Below are 24,863 nucleotides of genomic sequence, written 5' to 3' on the forward strand. Positions count from 1 at the left end.
ATCCTTCCCTGGGAGGGTGGAGAGGCCCTGGCACAGGGTGCCCGGAGAAGCTGGGGCTGCCCCATCCTTGGAAGTGTCCGAGGCCAGATTGGATGGGGCTTGGAGCACCCTGGGATAGTGGAAGGGGGTCCAAGGTGTCCCTGCCCATTGCAGGGGTGGGATAAGATGATCTTTCAGATCCCTTCCAACCCCGGCCTTTCTGGAATTCTGTTTCTTTTGACCAAATAGTTGCCTTTTCTCATTACTTATTCCTATTTGCTGTTGTTCCATTTCCTTCTGTTTTTCAGGATTTCTCCGCCGTGAAATGCACTTGGTTGGACTCGTTGATCTTAGAGGGCTTTTCCAACCTAAACCATTCCATGATCCTATGATTCCTTACCCTCCACACTCCCATGCTGCTCAGTTCCTTGCATGGGAGCTGTGCTGTGAGCTCAATAAAGAATCCCAGGATGGTTTGGGTTGGAAGGACCTTAAAGCCCATCCCATTCCACGGGCAGGGACACCTTCCCCTATCCCAGTCTGCCTCGCTGTCTGAGCAGTGGGTTGTTTGAGGACAATGTGGGATTTGTTTCCCTCTAGGAGAGCCTGGAGCTTTCCCTAGGCTGGGCTGGGCTATCCAACCCCGGGATTAAATCCTCTCTCAGAGTTTCTGGAAATCTGTGGCAGTAACGGGGCTGGGAGGAGGGACCGTGGGCATTTACAGCCCCCAAGAAGAGCCTTCACTCTGCCATATAATGGCCTTCTGTTGGCTTTTAGTGGGGTGCAGTTTAGTAAATTAGGAGTCTTCAGGTACTTAGCACTTTAATGGTTCTCACTAAGAACATAATTAAACCATAGACCCCGTAGGGAGAAAAACCAGTTTATTGTGCGTATTTTTAGACTCTGTTACCAGCCCTCATAAAACCTGGTCGATCCAAGCCGGGGAACAGGCCCGAGCAGGCGACCCAGAATTCCTCCAGCAGCACTCACACCTTACAAATCTGCCCCGTGAATTATGGAATTCATTTTCCTGCTACGATTTCCAAAGGCGTTTGCAGCAGCGGTTTCTGTCCGGCTGCTGGAGGTGTGAGGGAGGCACGAGGGTTATGATGTTGTGCTGGCACACAAAGCCAGGGTTTGCTAATGGTTTTTTTATTTAAAAGCATTGCATGTCTCACGGAGGTGCCCAGAAACGGGACTGCTCCGAGCCCACGGCTCTGCTCGCTCCCTCTCCGTGTGCATCCACCTTGGGCTTGGTTGTTTAGATCCGTCTGACTTGGAGCTGCATTTCCCATGTCTGTGTGTCAGGAGGTCACAGTTCTGGATGTAGAGAACTCCCAGCTGCTTCTAGGATGCTTCCTAGGATGAAGAGATGGAGAGGGAATTTTCATTAGGAACTGGAGTGATGGGACAAGGGGGAATGGCTTCAAACTGAAAAAGAGCAGGGTTAGATGGGATGTTGGGATAAAATCCTTCCCTCTGAGGGCAGAGAGGCCCTGGCACAGGCTGCCCAGAGAAGCTGTGGCTGCCCCTGGATCCCTGCAAGTGTTCCAGGCCAGGTTGGATGGGGCTTGGAGCACCCTGGGATGGTGGAAGGTGCCATGGGGTGGGAATTAAATCAGCTTCCAGGTCCCTTCCAACCCAAACCATTCTGGGCTTCCATAATTCTCCTCACAGCACAGCCACAAAGCGAAGTGTAAAGTTCCAAATCCCAGGAACAAGCTGGGTGAGGAGAGCCTGGAAAGCTTTTCCCTCCTCCTGGGCTCTGACACGGCCACTTCCAAGACCGCCGGGATGTTTCCATGGGCTAGGATTACTCTGGAATTGCAGGTGTGGGGCAGATTCCCTCTCTGCAGCCAGCAAGGTGCCCTGGGTGCTTTCCCCAGCAGTGAGTGCCTCTGGGCACCAGTGCACTCGGGCACAAAAAGAATCTAGGAAGTTTTCAGCATCCCAGGCTCCTGGTGATTCACAGGCTGCTCTGGGTCTTTGCTGCGGCCTCAACGCCCCATCCCGAGTAAACACGGCTCTCTTCCCGGGAAACCTGTGCTGTGCAGCATCTGGAAGGCATCGGGAGGAACACACACACACACAGATCTCCTCCCCCAGCAGCTTTTAAAGGATATCTGGGACGTGTGAATCACTTCTCAATCACTGGGGTTTGGTTTATCCTGAAATCCCAGACTGGTTTGGGCTGGAAGGGACCTTAAAGCTCATCCCATTCCCACCCCTGCCATGGCCAGGGACACCTTCCACTGTCCCAGGCTGCTCCAAGCCCCATCCAGCCTGGCCTTGGACACTGCCAGGGATCCAGGGGCAGCCCCAGCTTCTCTGGGCACCCTGTGCCAGGGCCTCCCACCCTCACAGCCTCCAAGCTGGCCTTGAACTTCCCACTGCAGTGGGATTTGAGGCTGGAATTTTCTCTTTCTGCTCTTAAACAATTTGGGATGACAATATCTCCAGTGCCAGCCCAAACAACAAGCGGGAATAAAACATTAATGTATTAATTACAATTATGAGTAGGTGTGGAATTAGTAATTCTGCCTGCTCTCCGTGGTCCTTATCCATAAGTGCCAAACATTCCAACCTGTTGGATCAATACCTCAGCTGGGTCAGGCTTGGTTAAAGCACTTTAAAACTAATAATAATAATAATAATAACACTAAAAAGAGCCAAGGAACAACCTGCATGTTTGGAAGGATAAAAGCATTTCTCAGCAATTTGGGATCAAGGTAAAAACACCCCTTTGCGAGCCTCCCTGGGAATGCCGTGAGGAGCCCAACACGGGATTAACTGGAAGCAGGTCCTGGCGGAGGGGAAGGACCCTGGGGGGCACCTGGGGCTGCCCTGACCCCCCAGCCTGGCCGGAGTGGCCTTGGCACAGCTCCCTGACCCCGGCCCGGCTCCATCCGGGAAGGAAGGATGCGGTCTCCTGTCCTAAGGGGCCACAGCAGCCTCCAACCCAGGCGAAGCAAGAGCTTTATTAATCCCAGCTTTGCTAATAAGGAATTACAATAGTTGTGGGATTTGGCAGTGGGAACGTGCTCGGCTGCCATGCATCCTACAGGATTTTCCCTGGTTTGTTTGTATTTTGGATTTAACTACAAATAATTTAAAGATGTGTTGTGTCTCCTTCAATTAACATTGGTGTTTTCCACCTCTCTCTTTTTTTGTTGTTGTCGCAGTTTTAGAACAATACCAGGGAATTTGAGGCTGTCAGATACGCTCAGATAAATTAACATTTCTTTTTGCTCCAGATGTGGGATTTCTTAGGGTGGCACTTATTAACATATCAGAATTTGGGGTTGCTCCCTTTGAAAAATTTGCCGCTTTCTTGTCCTCGATGGAAAAATCTCCCCGTGTCAAAAAATTTCAGGCTGATAAAAGAATAATATTGTCCCAAGGCCAGTATGTAAATACCTTAACCAGTATAACATGCTTAGAGGAATTACACTTTCCTCTCCCAAATTACCATCTTGGAAAGCAGCTCTACCACCACATTTATTTGAATTTTAAACATTTTGAAAGCAGATCTTCGAGGTTTTGAAATCTGGTTTCCATTCCTGGCTCTGTTTGACCCAAGGCCTGACCCTGAGCAAATCTTGGGCTCAGTTTCTGGATCTGCTCCGTTGCTCTGAGGATCTTCACTCAGTTTAACATCCCTCAATGCTGAGCTAAGTGTAAGATTTCAGTGTTAAATAATAGTGGGGTTCATTTAAGATGGGGTTTGGTTGTGATGACAAAAGGGAAAACTGAAAGTCTTGGTTTTTAAAAGATGAATTTGTTTAAAGATGCGTGAAAAAACTTGAATGAAGTCATTTTCTCTGCCAAGAAACGAGTTCCCAGAGGTGAAGGATGGTTCTCCTGAGGGCACACTGGGGGAGAGAAACACGGAATAAGCCCAGACCTTTGTAGTTGCCCTTCGTAACAGGTTTTGGAGGGGATTAATTCCTTTTTTCCTGTTATATTCCAGACGCAGCCGGTGCCCAACCCCATCTCGTACTTCATGCACCGCTCGCCGTGGTGGTTCCACCGCTTTGAGACCTTGGTCAACCACTTCATCGAGCTGCTGGTGCCCTTCTTCCTGCTCCTGGGCCGAAGGATGTGCATCCTGCACGGGCTCCTGCAGATGCTGTTCCAGGTGAGCTGCTCCTGCTCTGCTTCCTGAGGCTCCCATCCTCTCCAGCGCTGGGCTTCCCGACTCCTCCGAGCAGCGTCGGGCTCGGGGCAGGACAGGAGCTCAGGCTCCAGGGAATGAGGATGATTCCCAGCCAGGAATTCCTGGGTGCTTCCCACTGCTCTCAGTGCTTTGCTGGAGGTTTGGTTTCTGTGTGGCAGCCCAGGATCAGTGCAAAGGGTCTGATCCTGCAGCTCCAACAGCTCTGGGGAATCCTTGTCATTCCCCCAAAAGTTAATCTTTGTAGACATCTTTCCCGCTCTGAAGGGATTCTTCTTTCTGTATTGATCATTCAAGGATTGTTCTTTGTCTCTGACAGTGGTTGAGCTGCTCTTCACAAACACCAGACTGACTGAGCCGAGGCTCAGAATGGAAGTAATTCCTTGAAAATGTAATGGATTCATGTTCCAGTTGATTTTTGGGTGGGTTTTCTTTGTACCTCTGCAGAACTCAGAGGACAGAAGCTGCTGCAGAAATACTTTCCTAGACCCCATCTGATTTTTGTCCTCTCTGCCCTGGCAGAGCTCAAAGAGCTCATTAAACCTCCCAGACACTCCGTTTCCAGCCCTTGCTGCCCTGTCTTTGTTCAGCATCATTTCAGCATCATGAAATTCATACTCATGAGCTGTTACTGCTTCCTGTGAGTTCATGTGATGATTAAACTGGAGAACAGCTCATAAACCCCCTTGGTAAACCACAAAAATGCTGATCAGGTTTTAAAGGTCTGACAGAAACCCCGCCGGGTTTGTGCCCTCGCGGAGTCCCCGGTTCCTTCTGCTTCCCAAACGCTTCCTGTTGTGTCTGGGTGCCACTGAATGTCAGCTTTTACCTCTGCACAGCTTTTGGGGGAAGCTTTGGTTGGGTTGGGATGGATCTTGAGCAGCTGGAGGGAGAGGTCTGACCCAGGGAGGTCCCAGGGTGTCACTCCAGAAGTGCCAGCTGTGTTTGTGACAGATGTCACACCTGAGGTTTTCAGAGGCACTGGGAGGATTTTATTCAGCCCGACCCTAAAAATACTCCTGTTTTGTCTCATGGACAAAGCAAAACCTGCCCTCTCTGCTGGTTAAGATGAAGGAGGGCAGGGTTAGGTGGGATATTGGGAAGAAGTCCTTCCCTGGGAGGTTGGGGAGGCCCTGGCACAGGGTGCCCAGAGAAACTGGGGCTGCTCCATCCCTGGAAGTGTCCCAGGCCAGGCTGGAGCACACTGGGATAGTGGAAGGTGTCCCTGAGGGTTGGAACAAGATCTTTAAGGTCCCTCCCACCCCAACTCATTTAATGTTCAATGCTCCCCTCCCATCCCCTTCTCACCTCGGGGTTACTCCGTCCCTGCCGAGCTCCTGGCCGGGAGTCTCCGGCTCCTTCCTGGCTCCTCCAGGGGCCCTAACGAGCAGCAGGGCCCTGGGGGGGCTGGGGGACGTCAGACAGAGCCACAGGGACCTGGAGCAGCCGAGTCCACCCCATAAAGGCTCCTAATGACAGCGAGTAAATGCAGGCATCAAGCGCCCTTTAATTGGCCCTTTATTGATAGTTGGCAATTACTGACTTATTTCGATCACGAGGGGAGTCTGCAAAGGCAGAAAGGGTCCCAGTGTAAGAGGCAGCTCTGGTGCATTTATAGCATTTCAACAAAAACCTGTTTATTTAATATTTACTGCCCTTTTCTTCATTCAGAATGACTTTTATTGACAATCCTTGTGCTCTGCAAAGGAAGCAATAAAGTTTAATGTTGATATACCACTTAATTCTGCTTTTCAAGATTTGAATTGACATTACAGACAAGTTTTATTGGACATTTTATAATTGTTATTGGAGTCATGGTGGCTAGGTTGAGTGAGTGTATTTTTCCAGATTCCAACTGGCCTGGAGAATATTGCTTTGTCAGGAACCCAAAAAAAGTTGGGCTTTAAAGGAGGAGAGTGGGGTTTTTTTCCAAGTGTGAACTTATTCTTCTTGCCTGCTTCACGTTTGTAAGGAAAAAAAGGCTTAGTGAGGCTGGAAACGTCAGAGAGTAGGGGCTCAGCAGCCCAAGGGTGGATGTGTGTCCACCATGGGATTCCTGTGGGGTTGTGATCCCAGCCTGGAGTTATCCCGAGGGAGCTGCAAGCTCCACATTGTTCCCATCCCGGATGTGCACAGGAGGTCCCTGTTGGAGTTGGGATTTGATGGTGGAATTGAGGGTGGGTTTGATGGACACCAGAGTGCTGCCAGCACCTTGATTCCCCCCTGGAGGGGCCACAGGGACCCTCTGGATGAGCCCATTCCCAGGCAGCTCCATGCAGGGCTCGCTGTTGCTGCTCCTGGCCAGGAATGGTCCCTTCTGCAGTGGCTTCCTGCCCCTCAGCTTTAGGGCTTTTGCCACGGTGTCCTTGTGAGCTCAGCTCAAACCCCACCATTTCCGTGGATCTTCTGGGCATTGCTGCCAATTGTCTCTGCCAGGAATAAATTATCCCTGGAAGTGTTCAGAAAACATGTGGATGTGACACTTCAGGACACGGGGTAGTGGTGAATGTGGTGGTTGATGGTTGGATTTGATGATCTTAAAGAGCTTTTCCAACCTTAACAATTCTGAGATTAGCTGGTTGTTGCAGTGGAGGTGGGGTCTGGGCCTCAGAAATGCACACCTGGATCTGAAACACCCCAATGTGCAGGAGAAATCAAATCCAAAATGTGGCTGTCAGTACCTGGAAGGGGGAAGAAGAGATCTTGGAGTCCCCACGTGAGGTCTGGACTCTTAGAAGTACCAGGGCAGAGCCTGCCCATACATCAGGGAGTTTGTGGGGTTTTAGGAGGTGGGAGGTTGGAAGTGCTGCTGGGGAAGGCAAATCCTGCAGCTCGGCAGGGGTTTCGGCTGCTCCCTGGAGCTGCCTCCTCAAAACCCTGGATCTGCCTCCTAAAACCCCTGAATCTGCCTCCTAAAACCCCTGGATCTGCCTCCTAAAATTACCCCTGGAGCTGCCTCTAAAAGCCCTGGATCTGCATGTTTTTCACACTAACTCACAGCTCACACCAGCAAACGTATTTCTTGGCTCCTTGGAAGCCAGGCAGTAAAATTGCACTGCTTGGCAAGCGAGTTGATGAGGGGAAGCAAGAGGAAAGCCAAGAAAAAGGCAGGAAAAAGCCACCTTGCCCCTCGGAGCTGGCAGGTAGTGCTGGGTTGGAGGGAGGGAGGGAGGGGGCTGGGGTGGATTTGGTAGTGCCAGGTGGGAAGGAGCTTCAGGATGAGAAAGGTGAAATCCATAAATGAATAAATAGAATGGAAAGTCCCCGGCTGGTGCTGTTGGAAGGGCAGGGCCATTGCTTTGCTTCCCGGTCACAGCCAGAAAGGCACAATCTGGGGAGTTTGGAATGTGGGGAGAGTTTGAAGCTTTTGAATCCCTTTGGATCTGGATGGATTTGTGGAGCCTGACTCCTTCCCGTGGCCCCTGGAAGCTCCTGGCGTGTCCTCCAGCCCGGAGCATCCTTGTGGCTGGAGAAGCCCCTGGATGAGCTCAGCCCCACGTCACACACCAGGACAGAATTCCCTGAAGGAGCAGGAGTGGTTGTGGAATATTTCCCCCCTCCAGATCCTGAATGTTGGCGTTGCCAGTTCTTCCCTGCACCCCAGCAATCCCGGGATGGTTTTCAGCAGGATCCATCTCCAGAGCAGAGGGATGACAATGCCAGGAGCGAGGCACAATTCCAGCAGGCAGAGATAAAACCTCCACAGCCAAAACCCTCCAAGGTTCAGAGCCCTGAGAAGGAGCCACCCGAGGCAGCTCCCGGCATCCAGCCAAGGAACACGGGGACTTCAGGAGCTGGAGAGGGATGGGGGGACCCGCTGGGAGAGGGACCCTGAGGGGGAATGTGGCAGAAAGCTCCGGCTCTGTTCCCTTGGAAAACAAGCTCCCAGCACTACCCTTGCCCAGCTGGGCACTGCACCAGGGACACGCAGCCCCTGGGAGCTGGGAATGTGCAGGAGAGTGGGAGCAAAGTCATTTTCCTGCTCATTTTTTTTTCCTTCTCAGGCAGAAAACAGTTGTTGAACAGATATTTTCTGGCTTTTTTTTTTCCTCCTTGGCTTGGCCAAACCCCAGCCTCTTAAAAATTTTGATAGAAACGGACGTTTCCCTCTGGTTGATTTTATTCCCATCTCTCCAGGAAGGCAGGGGAGGCCAACTGGGGGTTCCCCCCTCTTTTTTGGGAGGGGAGGACCGAGCCCCCTGTTGTCCCAGCGCTGCCTCTGCCATGCCACGAGATGCTGGAGGGATGAGCTGCCCCTGCAGCCGCACACACACAAATTGGATCAGGCTGCTGCGGTGCCACAGCTGCAAGAGATTGTGTTGCTGACTTTGGAGGTAGCAGAGGTCACAGCAGCAGCCTGGAGAGAGGGAACAAAAATTAAGCAGCCCCCCCTTCCCTGCAGAAACTGTCTGAATCCAGTGTTTGTTTTCACTTGTCAGACCCGAGCTGGGGTTTGTTCTCATTGCAGGGCTGGTGTAAATCAGGGGTGTCTCCAGCAGGATTAGCGGGGTTAGGCAAGCACCAGGCTCGTGGCAGGAGGATCAGGCCCTTCGTTAGGGCTTTAATTTTGCACCCACAGGACACGGGCACTGCTCAGGGAGGGCTTTTTCTGTATTGGTGCCCAATTAACTGGAGGATGGAGCAGCCAGAAAATTCAGGAATTATTCTGCAGTTCACAGAATCCCAGACTGGTTTGGGGTGGAAGGGCCTTAAAGCCCACCCAGTGCCACCCCTGCCATGGGCAGGGACACCTTCCACTATCCCAGGCTGCCCCAAACCCTGTCCAACCCGGCCTTGGACATTTCCAGGGATCCAGGGGCAACCACAGCTTCTCTGGGCACCCTGTGCCAGGGCCTCCCCACCCTCACAGGGAACAATTCCTTCCTGATAACCAATATAAATCTGTTTTCTTTCAGTTTAAATCCATTCCCTCTTGTTCTATCACTCCATACCCCTGTAAAAAGTCCCTTTCCTGCTTTTCTATAAATCCCTAAGGATGCTGGGGAGCATGGCCCCCAGCCTGGCAGCGCTGGCAGGGTGGGACTGGGTGGGTGTCACTGCCTGGGCTGGGCAGGGCCTCCCCTGCGAGAACAGAGGAAACTCAGCCTTCACTGAAGTCCAAACCTTGTTGATTTTGTTGTGGTTTAGAAAGAAAGAACAAACAGAGAATCCCAGGAAAGTGAACAGCAGGACACGACTGGAGGAATGGGCCCATGGAAAAGAGTTTTGCAGTTCAGTTGTTTAAAAATCTGCTTTGGACTCGGGTGAGAGATGGAAGATGCAGGGAGAGAGATACAGAGGTTCTTTGGGAATGTTGGAGCTTTGGACTGGGATTATGGAGGTTGATCCCCAGCGCTGTGCACCCATCCTGGTCCCAGGGCGAGGGTGGCCGAGGTGTCCATGCCCCTCACTCCCTCCTGGATCCCCCAGATCCCCTCCCTCAGCCCTGGCGCTGCTCCAGCTCAGCTTTTCTGCACAGCAAAACAAAAGGAACGTGGAATCAAAGCAGTCACAGGGCATCTGTTACATTTAAGCCCCCTTAAATTAAATACCAAGCTCTACACCCCCCAACAAGAAACATTCTGAGTTAAGCAGGCAGAACCCAAACTATTTAATCACTCTGATATTTGATTTCACATCCAGCTTGATAGGCTCTGCTGTGCCAGACACGGGAATAGCAGCACATACCACCCCAAACCAGTAAATAACACGGCTCCCATAATGGGGTCTGGGATTAGTTAACAACAAGTTAAGTCCTTGCATTCTGCAGTAGTCAGAGGGACTGAGAAACACTTACTGGGAGCCATAGGAGTGCATTTAATTAGCTCCTGATTCAGGGCGCTGGGGGTTTTTTCTCCTCTCTTTTTTTTGAAATCATTAAATAAAGTGTCACCCCAAGCCAGTGCTGTAAACTCTATTTTGATTGTGGCTGCAATAACCCCTTTGGGCGTCATTCAGATTGTACTAAACAGTTTCTGGAGAGCGCTGGTTTCTCTCAAAATAAACCCAAGTCCGGCTTTGACAAGCTCTAATGAAAAACAAATTGTTATATTACTTAGAAAAATAATTTGAAGGAAGTCTGAATTAGTTGTAAAGGTGGAAAAGGTTCAGCTACTTGAAAATAGAAATTTGGAAGGTATTTATTTTAACCATTAAGCCAGTGGCCTTGAAATACAGCCTTGTTTGTTCCAGAATGCTCCTAACGAGAGCCATGAATCATGCTGTTAATCAGTATGGGAATTTGATTAATTGGAGAGGGGACCGGCAGTGACTCCAACGGGCGGAGCCGCCTGGCAGCAGCTGAGCCTGGAGCTGGGCTCGTTTACCATCACTCATCCTGCTGGCACGCCAGGGGCTTTGGAGGCATCCCACAGCCTCGGGCTTGGGGCTTTTTAAAGTTGGGAATCAAACGTGGCTCTTCAGGACACTGTCAGCCTCGGATTCCCGTGCCTCTGCTTTTGGTTGGCTCGGAAGGGGCTGGTTTTCCATGGAGCAGGGTTTGGAGTGTTCTGGTAACCCCATCCAGCCTGGCATGGCTGTCAGCTCACCTTTGCTGCTGCTCCTGGCTTTGCTGTTAAACCTGAGAGGGAGATTTGACGCCCAGCCGTGAAATCAGATTTGCATGGGAGGCCCCCGGGGTGGGAAGCGCTGCCATGGCTGTAAAAATGCAGCAGGAAGGTTGGGATTTGTTTTCACTCCTGACCGGGGCTCTTGGCTTTGGGGCCAACAGGAGCTGCAGTGGGTTTGGCTGTGCACAAGCACGGGGTGGTTCTAGGGCTGCGTGCGTTCGCTCGTGGGGCAGCAGGGAGGGGAGGCAGGGATGAGCTCCAGCAGAGTTTCAGGTTCCTGCTGGAAGCTGCCACGTGTGCCGGGCTGGCCCAGTGCTGGTGGCCCAGTTTGGTGCCACCTCTGTGCCAGAGAGCCGTGGGGACAGGGTGGGCCACGGTGTCCCTGGGAATATTGCTGAGCACTGACTCCTTAAATTGCGAGATTTGCTTAAATGTGTGGAAACTTCCCCAATCCTGGTGTGTTGGCCACATTACAGCTTTCCAGGGGCTCTCAGCTCTCTCTTTCTGTGCTGCTCCCTGTCTGCTCTTCCCGCTCCAGGAGCACCTTCCAGAGCCGATGGAATGACGTGGCTGACAGGGAGCCTTCCCAAGGGAAGAGCCTGAGGAGGATTCCACCTCCCTGGGCTCCGGGGCAGCTCGAGGTGGTTGGTTTTTCTCCCTGTTGGAATTTTTCACCTGATTCTCAAGCTTCCTCCGTGCTCCAGAACCTTTGCGTCCTCCAGCAGAATTTCCAGGTGCTTGGGCTGGATGGGGAAAATCGATGCCGAGGATGCTGTCAGTGCAACGATCCGAGCTGGCCGGGCTGCAGGAGCTTCCAACAGCTGCACTTCCCAGATGGGATTCAGCATTCAGGCCCAGGCTGGGAGATAAAGGATGTGTTGCACGTGTGAGTGAGGGCATAAAACATTTCTGTCCGATGAGAGCCAGAGCAGCTGGAAAGCAGAGATGTTCCTGATGTCCATGACAGGATCTTCACCATGCTCTGGTACCATATTTCCTGGGATAATTATTTATTTACATTTAGGTGTAGCTGCTAACACTGAGAGAAACCATCACAATCCATTCCTGTGCCCAAGCCAGAGCACTCGCCCACTAAAACGTGTCAAATATCTTTAAATATCTTTGAATTTCTCCGGTTTCAGTGCAACGGTTTGAAGACATGGTGAAGTTCTTCCGAGTTTAATCCCATTTTCTGTCCCTTAGTCCTGATCTGGACTGGTCCCTTTGCACCTTCCCAGCTCTTGGCTCGCACCGACCCTTTGCTGTTCAGCAGGGTGACAGTGGTGGGATTTGGGATCTGGGATCTCTCCTCCCACCAGCAAGATGACAGGACCTTTAAATAATGTTTTCTATTCCATTTCAAAAAAAAAAAAAAGAAGATGAAATCAGAACAGCCTAACTGGAAACAGATGGCAGATGAGGAACTTCTTTGAAAGGGAATTTTTAATACATTTATTATGAAGAAAATCAGTTATTGGTGTCAGAGATGGACGTGTGAAGACAGAATGAGCCCATGTGAGGAGTGGAAGGGGCTGGAGTGGGATGATGCCTTTGGTGTGGTGTGTGTGGAGCGAGGGGAGGATTTTGCTGCTGGTGTAGTGACTTTCCTGGCTGAAAGGAGGCTTCTTCCCATCCCTGCTCCTTAATTTTCCCTCTGGTAGCACTGGCTGTCAGAGCAGTTTCAATTGTGCTCTTATTGTGGGTTCCTGGCATGGTTTTCTTGGAATGGTTTGGGTTGGAAGGGACCTTCAAGCTCATCCAGTTCCAACCCCAACACCTTCCACCATCCCAGGTTGCTCCAAGCCCTGTCCAGCCTGGCCTGGGACACTCCCAGGGAGGGGGCAGCCACAGCTTCTCTGGACACCCTGTGCCTTCTGTCCTCCCAGGGGGTCAATTTGCAGTTACTTTAAAATTAATTTGCATATTCCAATCAGTTCTGTCCTGTCAAGTTAAATGAGTGTGTACTTTTTGCCTGTGGATAGTGGGGATTTGAGCCCACTCGTGTCAGCTGGATGTGTAAAAGCATCCACAGACAGAGGTGGAAGTTTCCCCAGTCCTCCTCACACAAAGATTGGACAGCTTTAATTAAAGCCTTTTAAACAAACCCCACATAATTTCAGAGGATGGATCTTGGTGTCCGGGCTGCTCAGGGATGGAGGTGAAGATGGATTTTCTATTTTCTTGCTTTGATGAGAATAACTCTTCTGCTTGTTCTGGGTTTTAATGTTCCTGTGAAACGCTGCTGCCTCCAGAGAGGTTTTATTTTGCTTTGGAAGCGTTGGGATGAGGATGCAGCCCTGGGATGCTTTAGCCCACACGCAGTTTACACAGCTGCATCATCCCGTTCCCCAGGCTCCAGCAGGGCCGTTATCTCTTTGGTGATGCAACAGCCAGAAATTGCAGGAAACCTGTGTCACTCATTACTTTCATCTTCCTATAAAAACTGGGATTTTTGGAGCTGTGACTCAGAGATCAGTGCAGGATACTCTTGGAGCAGCTGGGGTTTGTTTGGTGCTGTGCTGGGACAGGCTCCTTCCCCTGAACGTGGGATGGAGATGCTGGGCCGTGGTCAGTGGTGGTCAGTGGTCAGTGGAGAATTGTTTGCAAACCCCAATCTTGCTTTCCCTTTTCCCAGCAGATTGTGGCATCCCCATCCCTGAAGGTTTCCAAGGCCAGGCTGGACAGGGCTTGGAGCAACCTGGGCTAGTGGAAGGAGTCGCTGCCCAGGGCAGAGGGTTGGAGATGAGCTTTGAGGTCCCTTCAAACCCAAACCATTCCATGATCCCATGATTTCTGCTGGCATTGTGCAGAGGGTCCTGGATTTTTCTTGCTGCTCTAAACCCTGAGCTGAGCCCCAGAATACCTCGATGCAGGCAGGTGTCTGCAGCACGAGGTCTCACCTCTCGTGCTTTCTTCTGAGGGACTCTTGGGTTTTAATTCCATCTCTGCCAGGAGCACGGTGATGGTTTGTCCACGTTCCTGAGTAACTTCTCCCACACGTGAAACCCCCTCTGGAGTTTGGGTTAAGCTCAACAGGAACCACGTGGGTTTGGTCTGGGCTTGGTGTCCACACGTGGAGCTGTTCAGGGAGAGAAGCAGCACTTTACATTTCCACCCTGCTCTGATTAGAAAAGCCTGGAAGCAGGGAGAAATCCCAGATGGGTGCCAGTTTCAGAAAGGCTGAGAAAACAAGTGCCCTCTTTGCAGAAATCATGGATACAAGGGGGTGCATGGAGGAAGTCTGGGAGAAAAGTGCACCAAAAGAGTAATTTGGGAACATTTTGTCCCATATTTTGGCCAGTGTAGCGTGGCAGTGATGGTTGGGATGGCTCATGGATGGATTCCCCACACTTTGTGAGTGAACAAGCAGAAAGAGACAGGAATTCCATAAAATCCTGGAGTGGTTTGGATTGGAAGGGAGCTTAAAACTCATCTTGGGCAGGGACCCGCCCACTAGACCAGGTTCTACATCACGGTCACCCTGAGAGAAGCTGCCAAAATCCAGGAGCAATACCAAACTCAGGATATTGCAGTCAACAGGAATTTCAGAATTTCCTCTGGAAAAACGAATCAGATTGCATTGACTGGATGGGTTTGGGAATGGCAGGAGTGGAGGGTGGGAAAGAGACAGGGATTACTTTTATGGCATCAATAATGTCATTTATTCCATAGCCAGCCCTTGAAAAGCAGTTGTAATCCCCACACAAATCCCTCTGGAGCAACAAGGGCAAATCTGCCCGTTCTCACTATCCAACACAGATCAGTCCTGCAGCCAGAAACCTCAGAGGGAGCAGAGCCAAGGTAAAAGGGTCAGGGGCTGCTGAGGGGGGCACCCTGAAACCCAGTGCATCCAAATCAGCTCCATCTCTGGGATTCCAGGGGCAGTGGCATCGTGCTGGAGACGCTGCAGGGTCGATATTGCAGGGACAGTGGGGTCCTAAAGATGGAGAGGGATCATTTTCCTGGGGTTCTTTGGAAAAAAACGTGCCCACAGATAAGAACTGGAGCTTCAAAATATTGTGTTCCTTCCCAATTCCCCTTCTCCACCCAGGCAGGAAGGGATCAAATCCTTGTTGGGCAGTCTCAGGTCCTGGTTGCTGTCAGTGAGAGGGTCCTTGGTGCTGCAAAATCTCTGTTGGAGTGTTTTCCTCTGGCCCCTGAAGCCCAGGGAAAGGGAGATGTTTTCATGGAAATCTGTTCCTCAACCATCTTGGCAGGCAAACCTGAAAGGATTGGAGTCTCTTGCCCCCAACTCCACGTTTATGGTCAGTGTGAAACCCCACCTGTGATCACCACATGCGGCCTCTGCGAGACTGCAGTAAATTAAAGCACCACGGGGAATTTTAAGGAATACATCCTCTTCCTTCTTGGAGTCAGGTTACAGCGACCTCGGAACATCTGGACACAGTGTCTCAGGGCTCCCAGAGGTTCTGCTGCATTAAAGGTTCATCTGCCTTTGTTAAATTCCCGGCCTTTTCCCTTCCTCGTTGCCTCCCCTGGATTCAGGGTTGCTCTCAGTGTTCCCAGCCATCTCCTGGTTCCCTGTGTAAAACACCCCACGGAATTTGAGTGGTGTCTTTCCACGGGCAAGCACAGATCCATAACTCCATGGCCACTTGCTGGGCTCGTGGGAGAACTCTAAAATAAAACACATTCCTATTTTTCCAAAAGCCTAAATTCCCTCTAAGCTACTGGTTCCCAGCATCCTGAAAGACGCAATTTAGGAAAAAAAAAAGCTATTCCTTAATATTCCCTAGATCTTAGGAATGTCCTTGGTGGTGTGATGCTCCTTTGCCTTGGAATTCCTTTGCCTGATCTCCAGGTTGTCCTGGCAGGGTTTGATTGAAATAAGAGTGTGGAGGTGGATCCTGCTCCCTCCAGCCACTGGGCTTTTTGGGAATCCAGAGCAAGGGAGATGCCAAAGCCATGGGGTGGCTGTGGTGGCTGGATCCATGGTGGTCCATGTGGTGGTCCCTGTTGAGAGGGTGATGTTGAACTCCAGCATCTCCTGGAAGTGACCCCATCCTTCCCCTGAGAGCAGCACATCTCCATCCCACCCCATCCCACCCCAACCCTCTCGCTGTTGTGCAGAGCTCAACGCCCAGAAGGAAAATGCAACTCCAGCTTTTTGCTTTTGTGCCTCTCAGGCCCAGACCTCAAGGTTTTAAAGACTTTCATATGTGTTTGACTTGATGTGCTCCGAGTATTCCCATCGAAGTGAACTAAGTGGATAAGACTTTGCAGGATTAAAGCCAAATGAATCCTCACCCACCATGCTGGGAAGTCTTGTTGAAGTGGGTCATTGGAGGGAAAAGAGGAGGAGGTGGTTCCGAACTTCCCCCTTTCATTTTATGCTTTTATTTATTTAAAGGATTTTTTTTTTTCTTTTCCTAAGGCAGCTTGGGGGGAGAAAAGAAAATAAAAAGCCCCAGGCTGTGGTGTAACCACCGCAGGCAGATGTTGTCATGACTACTAAACAAGAAACCTGATTTATAAAATGAGGAAAAACAGATGAACGTGAAATAAAAGAGAAAAAAGAGAGAGGCGATCTTAAAATATTAACTCTGATGTAGAGAAAAATATAAACAGACAGGGTTAGGAAATTCCATAAGGAATATGACTTGTTTAATATTAATCATAAAGGAAAAGATTATGAGAGCTCCAAAGGGTGCCAAATGAAATACTCCACATGCAGCCACTGCTGTGATAAGAGTCCTTGTGATGGTTCTCCCGGGCTCTCCCTGCCCTTGGCCATGCTCTGGGGGACATGTCCTGCTTGGAAGTTGTTCCAGGGATGGACTTGGTGGTTCTGCTGCTTCTCCTGGTGCTTTTCCTCCCTTGCAGTAGTTTCTAACTGAGTGCAAACCCCCAGCATGTGACAGCCAAAATAACCTGTGCTTTTATTGACAATACGGGCAAGTTGGGAAAAGTGATTGTGTTTGGGGATGTGGAGGGATTTCTGTGCCAGGGTCGGGTCAGGAGTGGGTGTGAGGTGTCTTCAGCCAGGGGTTAAGGATCTCCCAGAGCTGAGGTGGCTGCAGATGGGTGGCTGGGTGGGGCTCAGGTGGCTCTGCTCCCGTCTCCATGGGTGCTGTGTCACACTTGCTGCTCTTCTTGTCCCTCTCTTGCCATCCTGAGCTGGGAAAGCCCGTTAGGATCTGGCACTAGAGAAGTGCCAGGTATCACAGTTCCTTCATGAACGCTCCCAGATCATTCCTTGTCCAGGGCAAGGCCGAAACTGGGAGCCCTGAGGGTCTTCAGGACCAGGAGACATCTCTGGGCTGGCTCCAGAGGAGCTCTCTGGGTCCATGCCAGTCCCCCTTGTCTCTTGGGCTGGCACCACTGGTGTTCCCTGGTGACAGTGCCCAATGTTGCCCAGGCCCAGCGAGCCCCAGCACCGTGACAGCGGCGCTGCCACCGCAAGACGCCAGAAAGGAGCAGCTCTGACCACAGCTGGGAGCGCTGGGAAATACCTCTGTGGGATCCCGGCTGGAAAATCCTGGGCAGAGCTGTAATTTGCCGCTTGGTTTCACTTCCCTCCGTGCTGTCTGGGCCACTCATGGCTCTGTCACGCCGACATTTCCAGGCCCAAATGGTGCGTCGGGAGATTAATGCCTTGTGGCACGGCCTGTGCTCCGGCAGGGAATTCTGGTACTCTGGGATTGCTGCTCCCAGCCCACATTGGCCCCGGCTCTGGCTTTGGCACTGGCCTGTAAACAGTTCAGTTTGCAGAAACCTTCAGGGTTCCTTCTCGCTGTCAGGAGAAATTAAGTTACAAAGCCAGACAGAAACTTTCTGTAACAACAAGTCCGTAGCCTGAAGGTCCAGGATGGAGATGCCCACCCAGCAGGACCTTCCAGGGCTGCAGAGCAGATTCCCCTTGCAGAATCCATCCAGGATACCTGGGCAGATCCACTCTCACCTCTCCAGGTGCCTCTGTCCTGCTCCTGATCCCATGTCCTGACCTGGCACTGGCTGTGCACACATTGCCAAAGCTGTGAGCACTGTGGGGATGGTGCAGAAGAACTGGAACAGCCAAGATTTCTGCATCTTTTCCCACCTCCCTGCATCTTTTCCCAGCTCAGCAGCCTGGGAGCATTCAGATCCCTGCCCCTTCTCATCAGTCCCTTTCCAGTGCTCCTCCAGCAGCACCAGGCAGTGCCTGGCACGTTCTGTTGCGCCGGAGTCTCATTCCCAGTCTCCGTCCCAGTGTCACTCTGGCACCTGGCTCAGAGGAGCTCATTATCCACATTGCTGGATGAGGCTGCTGGAATCACAGGATGAGGCAATGGTGGATTTTTGCTCTTCCCCTCTGTTGACAAACCTAATTTGTGGGTGAATAATGAGTAACCTTTGAAAGTGAGCCCCGTGGCTGATGTGGATGCCCTTGGGTTTTGTGGGATGAGTCACTGTGGAGAGCAAGAACTTCCTCACGGACAGGCAGCTGCACTTCATCCTCTGCTACAGATTCATTGGAGCTGGAAAACCTCAAGCCCTGTGCAGCATTTTTCCAGGGGAGCATCTTTCCCTGATAACAGCACAGCTGCCACTGGGTGTTTGTCAGGGCAGCGTTCCCCCTCTGGTGACAGCTCTGCCTGGAATATCCAGCCTGGAATATCCCTGTGTTTTCATTCCTCTTCCAAGGTTCCTCTCATATGTAAGCCATCAGTGCAGCAGCATGAGCAGGGATCTCGCAGCTGTGACCTTGCAAGTGGGTGGCATTTTCTGCTTCCTCTCCAGCATCCTCCGGGATCGACAGCTCATGTGATCCCATCTGCCACGGGCCAAATCCGGGCTGGGAAAAGGAGGATGAGGCTACCAGGAAATACCCGCTGCACTCTTATGGCTGGCATCTTCAAAGCTCCCAGGAGGAGCCATGGGGTGGTGCAGGTGGCTGCAGCCACCCTGACCCCTGAAGACCCAACAGACACCAAGCTGTGGTGATCAGACCCCAAAGTTTAATGCCTCACTCTGTAGTCAGGGTGAGAGCCCATAATCCCCCAGTTCCGCAGTTTACATAGTTGGTAAGATAGGTTCGTGTTTTCCCCTCCCTGTTTTATGTATAAGTTTGTTAATATTAATTCCCCTGAAGTTAATATGTATTAATTCTAGAAAGTTCTGTAGTACTCGACACCCCATTGATTCCCTCCCTAAATCCCTCCTGTGTGTTGTTCCCATTGGTTCCCAGTTTGTTAATATTAATTCCCCCAAGTTAATATGTATTAATTCTAGAAAGTTCGGTGGCACTCGACACCCCCTTGGTTCCTTCCCTAAATCCCTCCTGTGTGTTGTTCCCATTGGTTCCCTTGCCCTCAACCCCACCTCCTGTCACGTATCCCATTTGCTGTATCCCTTATCCCCGCCTTTCCTCTCCCCCTCTAAAAGCCCTGGACACCCTCAGCTCCTCGGCTCTCTGTCTCTGCTTCCAGGATTTCAGCTCAGTGAACGTTCTGTGTGGAACTCACACGGAGGAGAGTTCCCCCCTCTCTCTCTCTCTCCCTTCTCCACCTCTGCCTGTGTGCCTTCCCACCCTATTCGGGGAGGGCTCCCTCGGGTGAGGAGCGCACCCCGTCTGTCTGTCTGTGTGTCTGTGTGTGTCACCGTAGTGCAGTCGGGTTGTGGCTACACCTCCAGGCTCTCCTTGAGCCAGCACGCTGAGCCTGACAGAGCCAGGCTCCTTAGGCAGCCCTGAAATCCTAATTTGCCGATTGTGCAGGTGGCGACCTGGGAGATAAACAGCTCCAAGTTTATTACATCCCATCCCTTTGGAGCACCTGGTCTTCCTCTGCAGAGCTAAAAGGAGGATTTGGGTTTCTTTTGGCTTCTGTTCCTGTCTAGTGCTGAACAGACTCCATCAGTCCCTGTACTGGAGGTTTATTTCAGATTCCTAGAAGTAAATAAATCCATATAAATAAAAGTTCCCCCCAGCAGGGCTGGAGCAATGAGCATCCCCTTCTCCAGGGTTCCACATGATCTTCCCTGCCTCCATCCCAGCGTCATTTTGTCCCACGTAGAACCAACTGCTTAAGAGAAGGCAAAAGCTGAAAAAACTCTTTTTTTTTTTTTTAATCATTTCATAATTTACACCTCGCTCCCATTGTAACTGGAATTATGAGTAAGGCTGAAAAGAAACTGCTGCAGATGGCAGCATAAAAATGTGATTTTTAACACATTTTCTGTTTTCTTAAGCATCTCTGGTTTTGCCCAGGGTACATTTCATTTGCTGTTTATTTAGTCCCCACCTCTGACAGCTCAGGGATTGCTAAGCTGCCATCTGGGATGGAAGGAAAATGGGAAAATGCCCTTTTTATCCCTCTTTTTCTTCTTTTAACTTGGAAAATTTAACAAGGGCTCGATGTCCAGTGGGTGGGCATTTTGTAATTTAAATGTGCCAGTGGGCTGGGTGGTTACAGCCTGGAGTGGGACTTGGAATCCTGGAATGGTTTGGGCTGGAAGGGACCTTAAAGCCCATCCAGTGCCACCCCTGCCCTGGGCAGGGACACCTTCCACTGTCCCAGGGTGCTCCAAGCCCCGTCCAACCTGGCCTTGGACACTTCCAGGGATCCAGGGGCAACCACAGCTTCACTGGGAATCTCTGCCAGGGTGTTACCAAAGATTTCAATGATTCTCGTGGGTCTCTCCCAGCTCAGGATATTCCATGATTCTCTGACATATTTATTTTAAGTTTTAAGCCATTTTCCATCAGGGTTGAGGGAAGGATTTGGGACAGAGCCGATGCCTTGCTGCAAAGGCCCTTCACCGAGGCACGGTGGCTGTTCTGCCCTTGCTTCACGTTTCTCCTCTTTTTTTTTTTAGCATTTCCATAAAATTTTTACATCCAGTCCTTCACTGTTTTTTATCCTCCAGGCTTTTGCAGCCTGGCTTTATTGAAATCAAATGCTGCCCAGCCCCAGACACAGCACCAGGCTGGGTTTTCCTGGTGTGTTTTCACACCACAACTGTTTCCCATTTCTCCCAGGCTCTCAGGAGCCCACGGGCTCAGGGATCAGCTCCGTGTGTTCCCCATGAACGTGCTCTTGGTTTGCTGGAAAAATCCAGGTCATCCCAGAGCTGGAAATGCACCCAGCCTTGGCTTCCAGTGACATCGAGTAGCCAACCCAAGTTAAATATTTCACTGCAGATGTTGCTGAGAGCTTAAAGTTACCCAAAATTATGGATTTAACGAGGCAAGGACAGGAGCTGCAGAAAGATCCAAATCAGGGAAGCCATCAGTGTTTTCCAGCCTGGTGTCAGGCTGATCAGATGTGACATCCTTGACTTTTTCCTTGCCTTTTCCCTGTGCCTGCGGATGTGGTCGTGTCCTTTCCTTTTAGCTTGAAAAGGCAGAGATGGGTTTGAATCCGTGTTGGGCTTGAATTTGGGGAGCAGAGTCCCAATGCAGCTGTTGCAGAAGTCTCCACAACTGGTGAAACCAAAACCTTGGATCTGAATTGTTTTGGAAGGGGGTTGTGACACAGATCCCGTTTCTCTGTGCCAGGGCTGTCTGAGATTGGCCATACTCAGCATTCCCATCAATATTTATTCCCGAGAACATTGTTTTCCCCATATTCTGTCTTTAATACCAATTTCATCCAAATTTTACCAAGACCTGGATTAGTGAAAATGTTTGCTATCAGAATAGATTTTTGTTCTGATGTGTTCTCCTTCTCTCCTTCCCAAAAAAAATTTGGTTTGCTCTGATTTTGGCAATTGTTAAATACATCTAAATATTGCAGAAAAAGTGATTTTCAAAGGAGCCTGCAGTGCCTGGATGGGGAAAGGGAATGGAAGCATTTTTGCCAGAAGTGTTTTAGCATTCCTTCAATCAAGGAATATAAACAGTTCCATGTGACTTTGGGCTGATCCAGGATTTGAGAGCAGGGTTTAATTCACATCATTTCTCACAGAGGGAATTTTGAACCCACACATCTCCTGGTGAAGAATGTCCTAATTAGTAGGGAAAAGGATATTCTGGACGAATATTCACTTTCTAGTCTTGATGGTGTTCCACTTCATTATTGATCACTCAGTAATCATCCAGCGTTAATTACAGGGGAGTTCTGTGTAACTGAGTTATTGATTGGTGCCTATTGACAGCTCATTCCAGGCTCTAATTAAACCTCAAACCAGGATTATTTTTACACAGCTGAAAAGTGCTTTTCCTGAATCCTTCTTTTCCTGTGTGTTGGTATTAGGGGATAATCCCGGCTCTGCAGCACAAATGGCAAATGAAAATGGTGTTTGTGGTTTGACTAAGTCCAGAGTTGGTCCTTGCGGTGTCTGGGTCCTGCTGAAGCCGGTGGGAAAGGCCCCATGGAGTTGAGGGCTGGTTCCAGCCTCCAAAATCTGCGTGCCTGGAACCTTTTGGGAAGGACCGAGGTGCTGGGAATGCCTGGGGTGGAATTCCTCATCCTGGCCACCGTGTAGAACTAAAGGGTCCTCATTTCACCACTTGAGTAAGTGACCGTCTGCTTTTTGCTTTGGTTTGCACGTGGTTGGAAATTAGGGAGGAATTTCTCTATGGAAAAGGCTGTCCAGGGTGGAATCCCCATTCCTGGAGGGATTTCAAAGCCATGTGGATGTGGCACTTGGGGACATGGGTTAGTGGTGGCCTTGGCTATGGTGGGGGAACAGTTAGACTCGATCTCAAAGGGCTTTTCCAACCTAAACAATTCCATGATTCCAAGTAACACCCACCCCAGGGTAGGTCACAGGGACAAGCCCCCAGCCCCTCTTGGCAGCCACGTGCCTTCCCACGGGATGGTCTCTGCCATGGATGTGCCCTGGCTGTTCCCAAGGCGCTGCATCCCAGCTCCACTGGGATTTGTCTGCATCCCCTTCCAGAGGCACATCCAGCCGACAGCACAACCTCCCCCGTGTAACTGTTTGGGGGTTTGACAGTTTTATAACCTTAAATTTGCACCTTCTGGAAAATGGTGACAGTTAATGATTCATTGCCGTGGTGGAATTTTTCTTATGATGTCTTAATATCCGAGCATGGAGCAGAGCTCAGCAGAGAGGGAAAATAAAAACCTGGAGCAAAAAGCTCCCAGAACAACTTGAATAGGCAGGAATTGCCCAGTCCTGCCAGTGCCATCCACAATATTTACGATTACTTTTTAAAGCTGTTTCCTGGGTGTCCAGCTCCAGTTGGAAACTGGTTTGAAAGGAAGCTGTGAAAAAAATGTCCGTGGGTGCATCCCTCACTTTTCAAGAAGGAAGTTGATTTTGGTATCACAAACCATCTGCTGGTTTTAACCAAAACTGGCAAAAATTAATCAAAACTTCGTACTTTGGAAAGACCTAAAGCTGTGCTGACAAAAACACCACCCATAATTCAATCACTTTTTAGAGTCAGATCAGTGCTTTCAGTTTCTTTGCCATCATTTTGCCCTATCCCTGGAAGTGCTGGATGGAGCTTGGAGTAACCTGGTCTAATGGAAGGTGTCCCATGAAGCAGAATGGTCTCCAGGCATCCTGGGCAAAGTGCTCAGAGCTGAGCCTGGCCCATTGTATATTTTGATGAATCCACAACTTCTGATTGGAAAAAACCCTTCCCAAGCTGCTCTCCCTGTGGAGGAGGCAGATGGAGGGCAGAGCATGAGGTCCCTCTGGAGCTCGTGGGGCTCTTTCCAACATCCCCACGTGGAGACACCACCGGAGCAGAGCCCTTCTGCTGGACTTCAGCTCTGCACGTGCCATAAAAGTGCTTTTAACGGGCAGCATGGAGCTGGTTAGTGGACACTTGGAGCATTAATGGATGCAGGGACTTTTTAAGGAGCTGTTGGACTTCACGGCTGGAATGAGCTCATCGGAACAAGCGCTGCCCTCGCGCCAACTGAAGGAACCCAGGCCTGCTCCGAGGTGTCCTGGGTTGCAGTGTATTCCATTACCATCCTCAGGAGCTGTTGAAGTCAGGTGGGGCAGTGTTTCCTTGCCTCCTCCCCCCAGACTTTCTGTTCATGGCCCATCATTGTCCTGCCGCCTGACTCAGAGATAACTCCCTCTGGACCATCTTCTGTTAATGAGCCTAATGAACATTTGGCCTCATGACTCATTACCCCATTGTGAGATGCTCCACCCAGAGGGAGGAACCAAGCATCCCATCCTGGATATAATCTGGGACTCTGACCACCAGAGACAACCCTTCCCACTGGATTTCCAGAGGACAGGAGCTACACAGCCACCATTGGACTTTCTGAGGAAGAGCAGACTCCTTTACTACAGGATCACCGCTTCAGAGGACTGCAGCCACCATTCTACCAGACTGCTGCCACCACCCTGCCTAGCAGGGACTCAGGTTGTATCTTGACTCTGTCAGTTTGAACCAGTGTTTTCTTTTACATTTTTTTCCTTTTCTTTAATTTCCATTAAATTGTTATTCTGACTTGGTGCCTCCCACTGGTTTGTTTTCAAACTAGTACACGAGGGAACAACGCACAGCAGCTTTTCCAGTGCTCCCATCCTGGGGATGGATCCCGAGGCGTTTTTCCAACAGCTCCTGTGGAGCTCTGTGCTGGTTGTAGGACATCAGCATTCCTTGCTGTGTGCCAGAGGGAGCAGGGTCCTGCTGGGATTCCGGGAAGGGCTGCAGTGCCCTGGTTGTAACAACCTGACTTGCACTTGGAAAAAATTCCTCTCTGGGAGGGTGGGGAGGCCCTGGCACAGGGTGCCCAGAGAAGCTGTGGCTGCCCCTGGGTCCCTGGCAGTGTCCAGGGCCAGGCTGGATGGGGCTTGAAGCAGCCTGGGATAATGGAAGGTGTCCCTGGCAGAGGGGTGAAACTGGGTGAGCTTTAAAGTCCCTCTAACCCAAACCGTTCCATGATTCTGTAATTTTGGGTTGAGGTCCTCTCCATTCTGCTTTTCCCATGTTTGTACAAAATTCTATGGTGCCTTTTATCAGGTTTACCTCTTCCTCCTGATGGCCACGAAAGGTGTGGTGGTGACCTGCCAAGACTTCTTCCAAAGGTCAGGGTTTGGGTTGGCACCTTGTGGGTGGGACCTGCGTGCAGGGCTGAGCTGGGTTTGCAGCTGGAATTCGTTCTGGGTTATCCCTGCACGAGCTCAAAAGCTGAGGATCTGTAGGGAGGGTCTCCTGTCTCATTTGTCACCTTCTTTCCATGTGGTGACATGTTCTCCAT

The 24,863-nt window shown here is 50.6% G+C and overlaps 1 protein-coding gene across 1 annotated transcript in view; it reads left to right on the forward strand.

The window, feature by feature from the left end:
• Positions 1 to 24,863, forward strand: part of LOC309578923 (lipase maturation factor 1-like) — a 98,585-nt gene that overhangs the window by 47,690 nt on the left and 26,032 nt on the right. Inside the window, exon 3 of the mRNA XM_082291877.1 lies at positions 3,950 to 4,117. Within this exon, the coding sequence (XP_082148003.1) occupies positions 3,950 to 4,117 (168 nt within the window). The remainder of the gene's footprint in view (positions 1 to 3,949; positions 4,118 to 24,863) is intronic.

This window comes from Coloeus monedula, assembly GCF_965178545.1.
Source record: "Coloeus monedula genome assembly, chromosome: 16".
Classification (NCBI taxonomy): Eukaryota; Metazoa; Chordata; class Aves; order Passeriformes; family Corvidae; genus Coloeus; species Coloeus monedula.